This window comes from Mchenga conophoros, linkage group LG7 (assembly GCF_057382185.1).
Source record: "Mchenga conophoros isolate Kocher_MC1m ecotype Shallow Benthic linkage group LG7, M_conophoros_male_GT1.1, whole genome shotgun sequence".
NCBI lineage: Eukaryota > Metazoa > Chordata > Actinopteri > Cichliformes > Cichlidae > Mchenga > Mchenga conophoros.
This window is the reverse complement of record NC_140532.1, coordinates 67,929,303-67,944,367: the sequence shown is the minus strand read 5'-3', so window position 1 is coordinate 67,944,367 and position 15,065 is coordinate 67,929,303. Positions and strand designations below refer to the sequence as shown.

Sequence of the window (15,065 nt, the reverse complement as noted above, 5' to 3'; positions counted from 1 at the left end):
GGGTTCTGCAGGGTTCATCGGGAATAGTGAAAACTGAAGCAGGAGGGCTGTTCCCGGGAATCCCTCACTGTGATCACACTCGTGTAAGATGATGCTTGTGTGCTTGAAGTGTCCAGAGGAGCCTTTAATTAAAACAAAACACCAATTTGTGACTGATGCCACTCAAACTGCACTGAGCAGCCGGATTTCAAAATAAAAGCTCCAGAGGGATTTTACGAGTTCTTCACAGTGATGGGGGGGGGCAACGACTGACTTTACTAAACATTTTCAGGACAAATGGTTCCACTAATTACACAAACTGGGAGGTGCAGCCCTGAACATCCTGTACTCGGGTGCAGGGTAGCTGAATTCGTAGACCTCGGCAGATTTCCTTGTTGCTGCTGAGCTCTGATCAGCACACCTGTCTACACCTAAACACTAGGGGTGCAACGATACACAAAATTCACGGTTCAGTTCGATACTTTGGTGTCACGGTTCGATATTTTTTCGATACAAAAAATGTTCATGCATTTTTAATTTGTCATTTATTAAAATTATAAATATATATTTTAACTCAAAAGTACAGTTTTTAAATTTAACCCTAACCCTTGTGCGTGTTTTTTATTTTGACAGCGAATGCGCACCTGCGGACCACTTATGTGCAGCCCTGGTTATTTAGCTCGTCATATTGCAGCCACAGAAATTCTTTTGTCCATGAAACCATAAAGCTGCACTTTCTTTTTGCCTTATAGTCTGATTTGTCATAACTTCTCTGTTTTGTGGTAAGCTTTTCTTTGGCTGTCACTTCTTCACCCTGACCTGTCTTATTTGGCTCAGCAGAACTAAAATATATATCCTGCTGCTTTTACACACGGACTCACATAACGCTCAGTGATTCTCTGCGCGATCAACCTCTCACATGTTTAAGCTGCGGGAGATTTCACTTGTCATGTTTGCATAGTAAGCTAACGATTAATAAGACGATGTCAGAGGAATTGGTGCACAAATTATCATCACTCACAGATCAGTGCTGTCGCTCTCTATACACAGTTCGCACGATTGCAAAGTGAAAGCAAAAAAACAAGCGCAAATTCAAACGTGATTTCAATATGTCACATATTGACAGTGGCTCACCGATGCCAATGACATAATTACCCAGCTACATTTCTGAAAGAATGCAAAAGCATTGACATATATTTTTCCTACAATAGCCCGACGGGCAGGGCAGAGATAGATTTTGGTAGCCCGACTGAAAAAAATCGCTAGCCCCAGGACGTTGGGCTAGCGATATTGCAAGCCCTGTATCTGATTGAGGAATCACTCATCTTTGGAAAAGAGAGTTTATTACAGAGAAATGTCTCTTTCCAAAATAAAAGCTATACTATCCGCTTCTTCTGGGCTATATTCTCAGCAGCATAAGGAGAATCCTGTGCTAACAGCTGTCTAAATGACTCGGCTAAAGTTAGTAGCATGCTTGTTGTTTTTGTCTTTGCACTAGGATGATGTCGGTGTAAATGTGCAGTCATATTCGTTGTGTTCCCACTAGTGCTTTCAGGTTAATCTCGTTGAAATTACCTTAACGCCACAACACGGCAAATCTCCGTTAACGAGCTACCGCCGATCGCCCCGTGCATGGGGCTAGACGGCCAACACGTTAACGAGCTAACTGCGCTAACACACTAGTTCCCACCCATGTAATTGAGCATTGCATGGCACATCCAACATACTGTTTTACTTTAGTCCATGACTCGCTTACCTTCAGGGTCATACGTCACATGAAAACCAAAATAATTCCAAACGCCAGATCTGAATGAGGGTGGGGGAGGTCCATGTTGCAAGCAGAGCTTAACTTCTGTCTCGCTAGCTTGCCCTGCGCTCTTCCTTCTGACGATGCTGTCTGTGTGGAGCGCTCAGTGGATCTGCGCTCGACAGTGCAGCCTAGGCGGAGTAGTCGAACGCAGATTCACTGAGCGCTCCACACAGACAGCATCGTCAGAAGGAAAGTTGATAAAATAAATTACAAATGTTGTATTGTTCGATACATATGCGTATCGAACCCAAAGCACTGTATCGAACGGTTCAATATCGATACGAATATCGTTGCACCCCTAATAAACACCAATCCTATCTTTGCACCTACAGCCTCTTTTCTGCTTTGGTTTTTCGCTTGCACATGTCCTACACTTACCGCTGAGCCTGCACACAAATATTTAAAGATTCTCATCATGGGAAAAACACAAATGTAAATTGTAATCAGATTACTCTGAATTGCATGATTACATGGCGTTACGCCGGCGTTCATCACTTGGAGGACAGTAAAGTTGGTGCCTTGATTTTATTTAAATCCTGACGGCGACTTCCTGCCCCGAGGACGTCGTTTCCATATGAAAAACAGATGCGAGCACCAGACGCCATCGAAGCTGCTGCAGGTCTGTGGTCATGGCGTGCGCCGACTGAAGCCTCTGTGAGTAAAACGGGTTTGGCGAGTATGTCCTGTTTAAATGAAGCCAGGTGTTACAAATAAGAGGGCGCGTAACAGGGCCCTCAGCAGGCTTCCAGAAATTAACCAATCAGAAGCTGGATTCCTGTTACAGCAGCCAAAATAATAAGTACAGCTGCGGTCAACGATGACCGTGCCGACGGGTTAGTGGACACGGGAGGTTTTACACCAGTGTAGCCAGTAAACTACCAGTGTGTGTGCGTGTGCGTGTGTGTGCGTGTGTGTGTGCGTGTGTGTGCGTGTGTGTGTGCGTGTGTGTGCGTGCGCGTGTGTATGTGTGGAGTAACCCCGACCTGCTGAGTCTGCGCTGCTGTCATCTACACAGATTTATTCGGCCGGCCGTTTAAGCCTCTTGTTATTGACGAGGAACCAAATGTGTGTTTACATCTGTGTGACAGGACGAGGAAGCGTCTGCTGCTCGGTGAGAGGTCAGTCTGTCACATGACACGGTCATTTACATAACCAGGCCATTCAACTTACCGTTAATAATAATAGAGAGGCAGGTCCATTCTAATGATGAGAGGACTTTTGTCGGCCTGCAGGTGTTTCGTGTGTTTCTACTAACCGTGACGTTATCTTGATGAGTCTAGCGTCCTCGCTTGAGGGGGGCGGAGCTGTTCTGATTGTTTTAAAAACTCTGTTCATGTTTTGCTCTTTTCTCTGTCGTTTTGTGTGAACTTGCTGAAGGAGGAACAATAACGACTTGAATCGTGTTTGAAAAGTGAAACTGAAGCGCATCGAGGGTTTGATGTCGGGGATGTTCTCAAATGTAAGTCGCCGCCTGACGACCACACTAACGTTGAAGCACATTTCTGTCTCCAGCTTTTCAGTGTTAAAGAGGCTGCAGGTCATGTGACCTCTGTGGCACTGTCAGGTTTTCTATAGAAAACGTAAAACATGCCTTTTGTTTGCCGTTTGTCTCCTGGAGGAAATAAAGATCAGCATTGATTAAAAAGTGTTGTTTTTACTGTGTGAGGACAGGAAGCAGGAACCTGCAGGTTTGGATTATAAGTCGTGTTTCAGACGCTTCACTGTTATGCAGTTTATGCTGAAAATGAGGCCGACGGTAAAAACAGATGGGCTGTAACAGCCAGGTGTGACGCCCCTCACCTTTACGCCGCGTCAGCCTGGAGCTGCTGGGTTCCACACATACGTTTCACATATTTGACTGAACGAGGTCCCTGAAACTGACGGAGCTCTCCTCCTGGCATCAAACCCACGGTTGACGTCCATCTTTTATATACAGTCCAGGGGCGGATCTAGAGAAATTTTCTTAGGGTGGCAAAATCAAAGCCTTTTCCCCCCAAACACTCATGCAGGTGGTTACATGTGGTTACATGATTCAAATGCAGTAAGTATGCACGTTTTTCATATAAATATAGTCGATAACTTAATTATTGTCTGTAGCCCACATGATTACACACTTTAGTTACATAAAACATGTGAGTTTTGATGCTATGTACTGTATAGCCTGTATGATAAATAAATATGTAGCCCAATAAGTATAAACTCCAGAAAGCTACACAACATGGGGCGCTTCATTTACAAACACAAGTCTAACTTAAGTTTCACTGTTTTTGTTAGAAAACAGTCACATTGTTGCAGCTTAAATTACACAAAATGTCAGAAATCTGCACCGTCATGAACAAACATGTAAACCTCATTTTTCATGATTTGTTGGATGAACCCACTGAGGTCTGAAATACAACCGGCGATGTGTGACTCCTTTGAGTTTACGTTGTTTATGTCCAACACAGACATGTTGGGTAAATGTTTATAACTTGAAATGCAAATATAAAACGTACATTTTATAAACATAAACAACTATTTATCTAAAAATGCAGCCAATACACCGTTTGTTTCATTTTCTACAACCATTTAAAAATCTTACTAAAACTAAAATGAGAGAACAATCAGGTGTGGCAATAAGATGCCCCACAAATGATGTGTGCCAGTAAAAAACAAGTTTGTCCACCAAAAGACAGAAGAGCACAGGGACAAACCTGCAGGCCCGACAACAGCAGGTGTATCACTCCGCTGGTTTTCTACTTAGTGACAGTGTTTACGTTGCAAATGTGCCTCTGACAGTCATTAGTGCCCTCACTGACACACTAAACAAAACGACTACACAACAGAACGACTACACAACACACTAAACGTCACAAATCTGCCACATCTAAACTCTCTCTCTCGCTCTGTCTCGCTCGCCCTGTTACCGTCACTCCCCAAACTTTTCCCTCTTCCTAAACAACCAAATCCCACATGTTGACTTTTTTTTAATTGGTCGACATGGTGCATTTTTCCACCAATAAGAAAGAGGTGGCTTTTTTCCTTTCTTTCCTGTTTTCGTGCTGTCCTTACAAAACGCTTAAAACACACACGTGACGACAGTATTTAGAACGAAGCGTGGCTGATATATATATGATCATAACTCTGGATTTACTGGCCTGTAATTAAAATTTAAAAACTTTGAAGTCCGAACTTTCAATGTGGCTGAAACAGAGACTCAGCGTGGCTGCAGCTTGTTGCTGTGTCAGCTTACATCAGTCATGTGATCTAGAGGTGCAGCGTGTCCGTGGACCACAGAGGGTTAATAACACTCACCTTCCTTCCATTTCCACAGTGTAACATCCACCCACCTGTGTAAAATCCAAAATTCCCATGGTGTTGTTCAAAATGTGCTCTGGCACGATCATGAGCATCGCTTGCTGCTGAAAACAAGAAAAAAGCCGGTCCTGCTATGGGCTGAACCATTTGTTACTGGTGCAGGGGGGGGACACTATGCAGTATATTCAGTTTTAGCATTTATATTCACTGCTGACTGTAACTACGCTCAAACTGTTAATGCTGTCTTACTTTAATAAACAACACTGTCATATGCAAAACTGGGGTGGCAAGGGATCATTTTAGGGTGGCACTTGCCACCCCATGCCACCCTTCTAGATCCGCCCCTGATACAGTCTCAGGTTTGACTTGACTGGAACTCCACGGGTGGGCGGAGGGATACAAACCTGGGGTTTAAAGACAGGAATGAGTTGCGCGGTTTTTTTTCACGGAGAGAAAAAGGTGCGAGAGCTGCTGTACCTGCGCGGGTGTCACACAAGTAACGTGCGGTGTGGTTTGGTTTCTTTTCCTCGGCTGAAAATTTGAAGAAAGCGCATCTTTACGGAGCTTAGCAGCACCTGTGCAGGTGTACCCGGCAAGTAAGTTTAGCTTTAGCAAGTTTCCAAACATTCATGAAGTCTTTGACTGAAGGGTTGACAGCTCTGCTCAGGTGTTTGCAGTTTCTGTGGAGCGCGCTCAGGTGCGGAGTCTCGGGCCGGTGTTCCAGATCTACTGGCGTTTAGATCAACCGGCGTTGTGATTTCCAGCATTTAAACTGCTGCGAAGCTCGAAACATTTCAAACATAGGCTGAATGCTTCCTCTTGAGAATGACATCATGTCGATAAACAGCATTCCTGTCTCAAAGTAGTAGGCCAAAGTAGGCCGTGACTTTATAGATCCTTTATTTGTCCTGTTGAAGTCTGGCTGACATTAAAATGTATTTCTGAGAGTCACAGCAGGTCCGCGGACAGATTTTACACGGATCGGTTATGAAGGTGGTTTGAACACAGAAGCTCGTTGCTCCACAGACTTTAGTGAGCTTATTTACTGTGTAAGTAAAGACGGACGGGCAGCACACTTGCGAGCGCTCGGCGTGTCCCGGTGGGTGTGCGAGACGCATCCACAGCTTTAGTCCCACAGGAACATCACAGCTGGGATGTGAACTAGGGGTGGGTTTTTATAATCGATTCATCGATTAAAATCGATTCTGGCTTGGATAACGTAAAATCGATTCATTAAAATCCTGAATCGATTTTTTAATATAAATTTATTGTCCGAAATGCCAGAATCTCTGGTGACATCTCACAAAATTTCAAGAACCACCAAACAGTAAATGAGAGCAGGTACAGGGATTCTGCACATAGACTTAAACACACAGCGCGACCCGCGGATCAGAATCAGTGAGATGTCGCCTTTCTCACAGTCGGGGCTGAAAGCCGACAGCTCGCTGATCCGGGTCCGCGCTTTGTGTTTACGCCCTTTATGCGCTGATTCTAAAGCTGTTAGTTTGATGTCTCTCCAAACAATATTGACCGAACCAGCAGCAAAAGAAGATCCAAACGCTTCACATAAACATCGTCATGAATTCACTTTTACTGTTTTGCTTCCATTGCGATGCGCAGCTCTCCCTCTCCCTCTCTCCCTCCCCCCCCTCTCTCTCGAACAGTTTCCCTTTCTTCATTATTCGCTTGCTTGTTACGCACAAGTCTACTGTTGTTTACAGGCTGTCGGCCGCTGTTTTTTCCCCTTTTACATTCTTCCGAAAAGAAAGCCTCATTTCTGCTGTTCAATACTGAACAAATTTAAACTTTTTAATATTATTCAAAATGCAAAATGCTTAGCCGTGTGTCTAATAAAACCGCTGTAACGTCAGAGGTAATGTTCATTAATTAATGGTTTTCTTTCGTTTTTGATGTACTGCAGAATATTTTTATAAAATCCCAGAACAGGAAAACCTTCATGTTTTTCTGTGTTTTATCTTCAGCTACTTTGACACAAAGGCCTCTGCTGTGACGCTCACACCTTTGATAAAGTCTTGCGAGTGTCAGCTTCCTTTTTATAGATACAAAAATATGTAAATGTCCTGATCTGAATTATATTTCTGACTGTCAAAATTTCCCAGATTTAAATCGAATCAATTAAATCGAATCGTGGATCGAATCGATTTGGGACCTTGTGAATCGGAATTGAATCGATTCTAGAAATCAGTGACGATACCCAGCCCTAATGTGAACACGAGCATGTCCTGAAGTTTCCTCCCGTTTGTCTCAAACAGGGAAACGAAGCACGATGAAGCGCGCGGCCCGCCGGGGAAGTAAGTTTCTTTCTGTCTTCACCTGCGCGCGTGTGTCTGTGCGCGCGCGCGCTTCTGACGCTCCTTGTTGATTTGCTTCGTCCTTCACTCTTTGGCTGTGTCCCAATTCAGGGTCTGCGGCCTTAACGGTCCACCAGGGCCGCGTACTCAAAGACCGCTAAGGCCGGAAGTGCGAGGCTTGTGAAATGGGCGGTCTAGCCTCCGTTGCGCTGCCCAGGTTGCCTAGCAACCATGATACTAACAGCTGGAAACGTGTCATACAGCTGTGTTTGACAGAGATGAAGGAGAAAATCTTTTGTTCATTTGTTTGTTGCTACATGAGCTTTGATCATTCTCTGTGAGATGAAGCTCAGCTACTGAACGGCGTATATTTTAAAGTAAAGGCTTTAAAACCAAGTTAGTGCAAACGTCACTAATGTCACATAACTTTGCCGACATGTGGCCACCAGTAATGTTTTAATGTTCTTCGTTATTAAACATTTGCACATAAATAAGTGACGTCATATTCAGTACTTAAAGTTTACTCTTCGGCCGCCCCTCATCCACCGTTTTTTTTCTGCAAATTTATCCACACCCACTGCCCCGCTATGCATTCTGGGATATTGTCAAAGGAGCTTGGAAAGAAAAGCGTCTGGACTTCTTTAAGTTGCTTGAAGACGTTTCACCTCTCATCCGAGAAGCTTCTTCAGTTCTAAGGTCAAATGGTGGAGAGTCCCAGATATAAACCTAGTGGGAGTGACCCCCCACAGAGGGACAAAAGGACTGTCCATCTAAAGGTCAAAGGTCACTCTTTCGAGGATGCCAATGTTCACATTTTGGACAGAGAGGACAGATGGTTTGAAAGAGGAGTGAAAGAAGCATCTATGTCCACTGTGAGCGACCATCTTTGAACAGAGGCGGGGTTTATGACACCAACTCTCTGCCATCTATAATCCAGTTTTGAGATCCTTCCCAGACGCCTTAACGCCCACTCACATCCTGGGCCATCTGACCTCAGGAATTCACATGATAAGGTTGCGCCAGGTTTCACAATGAACTCACCCGAAACTCTGGCTGATTGGGACCCACGCCCAGTTTCACACCTTGGCTCATGCGATTAGAGGATCATCAGGGGTCCTTTTGTCCCTCTGTGGGGGGAAACTCCCACTAGGTTTATATCTGGGACTCTCCACCATTTGACCTTAGAACTGAAGAAGCTTCTCGGATGAGAGGTGAAACGTCTTCAAGCAACTTAAAGAAGTCCAGACGCTTTTCTTTGCAAGCTCCTTTGACTACGATGACCTGGATGACTGAGAACCTTCACAGACATGTTCTGGGATATATTGGGCCATGAAGTCTACACCGCCACATCCTTAAAATTCAGGGAAATGAAGGACTCATTTGAGGGCCGCATTTCGAGCAGCCTTTGAATTGGGACAGCCTTCGTGGCGTCGCGGTGACGTAATCGGCCTTAAAATGCAGCCTTTAAGGCTGCAGACCCTGGATTGGGATACAGCCTTTATCTTCTTCCTGTTTGTCTGAGTCTTCCTCCATACTGATGTTCCTCCCACTGCACGGAAGCTCGTTTCTGCCTCAACGTCAAATTTTGAGAGAAGCCAAAATGTTAAATGTTTAGTGTGTAAAATCTCGCCTCGAGCTGTCAGTAGATTGCAGACGGCAAATTTGAGATAATCACCGGAAATTCGACTTAACAGCCGAATATTGTCCGACATGTCAGCTTCTGAAACTTGTAAGATCATCACCTAAAGGCTGCGTGTAGGGCAGAAACAGTTTTTATCTTTCATTGGCAGAAACGAGCTTCAGGCAGACTTCAGGTTGACGGGCTTTCACACGTGTGCGGCTGCTATGTTTCCTAATATTTCAGGGGCACCACCCTTAAACAAAGCTCTGTTTTAGCCACAGTTGACTTCGGGTGATCGCTCTTCAGCACAGCAGGCAGATGTTTCCTGTAGTGAGAGCACATCTGTGAGAAAGAACACCGGTGTTCAGCTCACCTTTGTGTGTGCAGGGCAGCTCACCTGCGCACAAAGAAATGCAGACGACGAACATCTTAACCAAGATAATCTGAGCAAATATTTGATTGCATTTAATTTACAAAGCAATAATTCACAACAAAGCGCGTGGGCCTGTGTCCGGCTCACTTTAATGTGATTTAAACATTTAAAACTGAAACATTCATGTTCCCGTGGCTGTAATAAACCAGCCGCAGTCACCGGTTTGCCTTCTTTCCATTTATTTGAAGTTGTTCTTATCATTTATTGACTTTCATGGTTTGGTTGTTGATTTTATTTACTTCTAAAAAAACTGGAAACATTTTCCAAAACAATCCAAATGGTTTGACAAAGAGAAAGGTTAAAGGTAAAAGCGAGTGTGTGAGGATGTCAGACGTGTTTCTCATGCCTGTGATGCGTGAAACTGTCCTGCAGCTGTGCGACCGCCTCACACAGCGTGCTAACGACACTGTGTGCCTCCCTCAGGCGTCGTGCTGTGGCTGATGGCGGTCGCGTGTGTGATCGTTGTCGTCGTCTACCTGCAGCAGTCCAACGTCTCGTCTGAAGGTGAGAGTGCATGAAGCACGACACGGATCTACTGACTGTAGCGCCGAGGACGGTCGCACCTTCAGCTGCGCTCTCAGGCCGGATGTTTCAGATTCGTATTAAAGCGAAGAAAAACCTGTTTCTGTAAATCTAATGAGTGTCGTTTTGTTTCTGTCCTCGCAGGTGGTTGGCATAAATTACCCAAGCTCATCAATTTCTTCCCTCGCGAAGCCAAAATATCCAGCAAGCGTTCAGGTCAGAGGTCACTCGAGCTGATTGGGGGGCGTCAGCTGACCCAGAGGAGGAGGTGGAGGATAATAATGAGTCTTTTTCTGTCCTCCCTTCAGCTGGTGTATGTGGTACTCCAAGAGAGTGTCCTGCACATGAGATCAGTTTCTACATCCACAGCGGAGCCGCCAACGTCGTCCCCGCGGCCATCTGCGTCCAAAACAAACTGTAGGCGCCGCCTCCTTTCCTCAGCGCGTCTCTCTGGCGTCCTGTCAGACCTTTCTTTGTGCTAACGTGCAGACTGTGCCTCTCCTCAGGGTTCTGGGAACTGCGCTGAACAACGCTGGAGGAGGAATAAACATCGTTATCCTAAACGGTGAGTGTGCTTCCTGTGCAAAGGGCTTCATCTGGCGCTTTGTGCACAGTGCAGCCTCGCCGCTCCCACAGCTGCTGATTGATCGAGACGGCTCCTTTTCTTTCGGTTTCTGGTGTTTCGTTTTTCTCTTTTCACTGCTTTATTCTTATTTCTAAACCTTTACTTTTTTAAGAATTAGTCTTAAGATTTTCTTTGGAAACGCATTCAATCATCAAATGAATGGGCGGAGCTTCTCTCCTGGTGTTCTGCTGTGATCCCGTGTGAGGTGATACCTTCGTTTTTCTCTGGCAGGTAAAACGGGAGAAGTCCTGAAGACGGATCACTATGACACGTACAGCGGAGGTGAGTGAAGACGACCCGAGCCGACTCGTGTCAGTGGTTGGAGGCGGAGCTTTTATCATGTTTGTGTTGCAGATGTGAAACCGTTCATTGAGCTACTGAAGAGCATCGAGACGGGCTCCATCGTTATAATGGCGTCCTACGACGAACCCTCAACAAAGTAAGAGTCTCCTCCTCTGATCGCTCCTGACGGGAGCTCGGACTCTCCTCTGGGTTCTTGTTCTTGCACAGTAATCGAGGACCAAATGCAGCGCGGATGCTGCATCTTGTTCCGTGTTCGTCTGTTTTATAAAACGGGACAGAGCTTTTCCAGGCAGGGGTGGAGTTTGTGTTTCTGAGGCTTTGTCTCAGCTGTCAGCTCAGTCTCTGTGTTGTCTTCATATTGAGGTGAAAGGCGCTGCCTCCACCCGTGTTGAAGCTGTTAACGCACTGCTCCACCCTCTGTGTGTTTCTGCAGGTTAAACGACGAGCTCAAGAATCTGATTGCTGAACTGGGAAGCTCCCACATCCACTCGCTGGGATACAGGGACAACTGGGTGTTTATTGGTGGCAAAGGAGTAACGGGGAAGAGCACCTTTGAGAAGGTAGATTAGTCTGAAGGCATCGAGCCTGCTCTGGCTTCATCGTGGAAATGTGTGCACTCGTGCATGTAAAGCATTAAATGCTCACGTGGGATCAGGGTCCTGACGCAGGTGTGATCCCTGAGGGAGCAGGTATCAGGTTTCCCCTGATAGTGGAGGGGTGGCCCAAATGCTGGCTGAGTCCTGACCAATCACAACCATCCTGAACTGATCTCCACTTCTTCTTTTTTTGTTAAAGTGTCTGAGCTCTTAGCCAGCCTTTAGGAGGAGATGTGCTCTATAGCAGCAACAACGAGACAAACCAGGCTCAGCCTGAGCACACGTGTCAGACGTGAAAGGCTCTGTAGAAGCCGAGGAGAGCGCCGTGCCGCCTCTAACCTTGCTCAGCATGTCAGAGACCGCCCTCTTCACCTCCTCGCTCTCTCTCTTCCAGCACATGAAGAGCGACTCGGCAACCAACAAATACGACGGCTGGCCCGAGATGATCGGGCTGGAGGGCTGCGTCCCCAAATACCTGGAGTGACGGGCGAGGTGGCGGACGCACGGCCGGTGATTTGGAGACTGATCTGGGACCAGCAAGTCGTGCAAACCAAATCCAGGTGAACCCACCTGCTCTGTGTCTTGTCTGCGTGAGGCTTTCAGGGAAGCTGGACTCTGTCTCCGTCTGCTGTCTGAAGCCAGGTGAGCTGTGCAGTAAGACCTCCTGAAGGTTTCTGACATCCAGCCTCTCCTGAAGCGCTGCAGGCACCATCACCGGAACCAGAGTCTCCAGGTTTTATCTTCGAGTCCTCCCAGAGCAGCTCGGCCGCACCTTCCAGTTTGTTTCTTCGTTAATGTTTTAAGTGTTGCTTTGATTTCTTAAGAATGACAGACTCTGACAGAGACGATGACATCAACCAGCCAGGATCACACACAGGTCTGGGGATGTTTCTGGACTTTTTTGAATGTGCATATTTTTATTGTGTCCTTTCTTGAGTTTAAGGTTATTACAAAGTGAATTAGTTGCCGGGCTGTGTGTCTGCACGTGTGGTTGTTGGTTTCTTTACATTAAAAATGAAAGGAAGCCGAATGAAGATGATGCTGATGCTTTGACTCCGGAGGAAGACAACGATTTTGAGGCTAGATGAAGGTTACCTGGTTCTGCCTGAAGCTTCTTCCTGTTTAAAGGGAGTTTTTCCTTCCTTCTGTCACCAAGTGCTTGCTCACAGGGCGCTGTCTGATTGTTGGGTTTCTGTTTTATTGTAAGATCTTTACTGCACAATAAAATGTGTTTGAGGCCGCTGCTGTGGGTTTGTACTATATGAATAAAGTTGACTTGAACTGAAGAACAAACTCAGACTCTTTCTCGGCAAACAGAGAATTTGACACTTCCTTGAGTCACATCCTGCAGCAGCAGACTCATTGTTCATTGTTTCTCTTTGTGAGTAAATGTGACTCGGGGACAAACATGACGGCAGCAACCTGTAAAAAGGTGAGTGAAGCTGAGCACAGTCATCAGAGCGTCCTGTCCTCACACGTGGACGACAGGTTTCATTTTCAGGATGGAAGCAGGAGAAAAAGCATCAGGATCAAGCACCTCATTTTCTGCTTTGTTTCATTTCGGGAAACCATAGAATAGCACTTTGTGCGTACAACAGAATTATGGATGCAAACACAATAAACGTGTGTGGTGTTAACAGTCTGAAGAAGCTGTTTGTCCCCAGTTTGTCTTTTCTGCATGAAATAATGGAGGAAATCATTTTATTACTGCACAGAATAAAGATCCACTCCAGGTGATGGTTTAAATATTCAGGAGCATAAAGCAGCGAGGCAGTGCCCGCCTACCTGCCGGCTCAACGCACCTGCAGACGTGATTTATGCTTCAGTTGTGTTTTATGTTTGCATGACAGTTGGAGTGTGAAAAGTTGACGGTTCAGTGTGATCGCCATCCTTTGTTTAACCTCTGTGGGCAAAGGGTGAAAGACATATGTGAACAGCTCGGGTGTGTTTCAGTGAGAGGAACTGTGTTTATATTGGAGGTATGGAAGGGTGGTGCAGGACAGATGGGTTGAAGCTCTGAGCCCCCTCCTGTTTGAGACGGGTGAGGTCAGGCAGGCGTAGGAGAGCCTGTGTGGGTGGAGGCGTGCTCTGAAGAGAAGAGGAATGAAAGACGTGTGTGTGAATGAGAAAGAGACGGGGGGAGGGGTTTAAATATCTCGGGTCAACCATCCGAGGAGAGCTGAGGAAGGCTGCACAGGATGGAGATATTAGAGCAGGGGTGTCAAAGTGAAATGAGCTGTGGGCTGCTGTCGTCTCATTGGACGGCCACTTTAGTGTGCAAGTAGTACAAAACAAGAAAACCAGAAATATTTTCTAAAATGTTTTGTTTAAATTTCAAATATTGTATAACAAGACAAAACCGCAAACGTGAATTCAGATTTATTTTTCCTCACTCTTAACTAACTGAAGCCTTTTGTTGAACCACCAAATAAACACATGAGTTTGAGACTCTGTCACTGAACTAACAGCATGTTCGTGCTCTCTGCTCATTTTGCCTTCATATTCAATCATTTTCGGCTTTTTAAAAAACTCATTTTAACATTTCACTCAACAACAAACAAATCCTCCCTAACAAAAAAACCAAACTGCATTATGTTTCTTCATGTCAGTATACGGGCTGTGACTTTGAAACCCCTGTATTAGACAGAATGATGACGATCGAGCTGGCAGGCAGGAGGAAAAGAGAAAGACCTCAGAGAAGGTTCATGGATATAGTGACGGAGGACATGCAGAAGGTCAGAGTGACGGAGGAGGATGCTGGAACAGGAGGAGATGGTCCTCTGAGAAAACTAAAGGGAGCAGCTGAAAGCAAAAGAAGAAGAAAAAGATTTTTCTCTGTGATTGTGCAGATTTTAGAAACATTAAAAAAATGTGGTTTGACTGACGACCCACTACATGGTTCCACTCACACCCAAGTTTGGAGGAGGGGTTCTTGTTGTGTTTGGGCGCGATATGCTCAGTTGATGTATGGAGGTGAATAAAGTTGGAGTGAAAAACTGGAGCTCCCGTGTCGTGTGTCCCAAGCCTCCATAGTGGCATGAAATGTAAATATTCAAATAAATTACATCAACATTATGCTGAAAGACAATAATTAACTAAGTGCACTTAGTTTAAAGGAAAAGTCGTATATGGGCGGTTATTTTGTTTATAACTTCCGATTAATGTCATTTAATTCCACTCTGAAGGGCAAAAGAGACTAAAAATTAACGGAACAAAGGAGGGGGAACAAAAGCAAGATACTGTTTCCACCCGAACACTTTTCTAAAGCACAGTCAAAATCATTCTTTCTGATTGGCTGGTCGAGCTGCAAAGAAGCGTAAAGGCTAAGATGTGAAGATCTGATTGGCTGTCCATCCGCCACAAACCGAGAGGACGACAAATTTGATTGGCCGAAGGAGTTCGTAAAGTTCTAATGGCGGATTCTCGCTGAAAATGTGAAATGCGTTTTGTTTTTGTTTATTTCTGGATTAATCTGAGTTTATAAATGCATTTAATGTGAGCAGTTCCGCCTCTGAAATGGCGACATTAGTTTTGGATAACGGAGCGTACACGGCGAAGATCGGATAC

At 45.4% G+C, this 15,065-nt stretch overlaps 2 protein-coding genes across 6 annotated transcripts in view; both read left to right on the top strand.

Moving 5' to 3' along the window:
• The first annotated feature begins 112 nt into the window (after positions 1–112).
• LOC146571695 (protein FAM3C-like) lies at positions 113–13,118 on the top strand. 5 transcript variants are annotated; one of them, XM_085281001.1, is made up of 10 exons: positions 113–2,907; positions 7,360–7,398; positions 9,876–9,956; positions 10,119–10,190; positions 10,283–10,391; positions 10,481–10,539; positions 10,831–10,881; positions 10,954–11,038; positions 11,336–11,462; positions 11,893–13,118. In XM_085281001.1, the coding sequence occupies exons 1-10, from the start codon at positions 2,853–2,855 to the stop codon at positions 11,980–11,982; spliced, it is 768 nt and encodes a 255-aa protein (XP_085137127.1). In that variant the 5' UTR covers positions 113–2,852; the 3' UTR covers positions 11,983–13,118. The 5 variants fall into 5 exon arrangements, with proteins under 5 accessions (XP_085137127.1, XP_085137124.1, XP_085137121.1 ...); XM_085280998.1 differs by lacking the exon at positions 113–2,907 and adding an exon at positions 2,931–3,248; XM_085280995.1 differs by lacking the exon at positions 113–2,907 and adding an exon at positions 2,931–5,682.
• Positions 13,119–14,867: 1,749 nt separating this feature from the next.
• Positions 14,868–15,065, top strand: part of actr6 (actin related protein 6) — a 5,698-nt gene continuing 5,500 nt past the window's right edge. The window contains exon 1 of the mRNA XM_085280984.1: positions 14,868–15,065. This exon is cut by the window's right edge and continues 17 nt beyond it. Within this exon, the coding sequence (XP_085137110.1) occupies positions 15,015–15,065 (51 nt within the window). The 5' untranslated portion in view covers positions 14,868–15,014.

Coding starts and splice junctions, on each gene's coding strand:
- LOC146571695 (XM_085281001.1), top strand. CDS start 2,853: ATGTGTGTTTACATCTGTGTGACAGGACGAGGAAGCGTCTGCTGCTCG. Junction 10,191..10,282: donor AATATCCAGCAAGCGTTCAG/GTCAGAGGTCAC, acceptor TCCTCCCTTCAG/CTGGTGTATGTGGTACTCCA. Junction 11,039..11,335: donor TACGACGAACCCTCAACAAA/GTAAGAGTCTCC, acceptor GTGTTTCTGCAG/GTTAAACGACGAGCTCAAGA.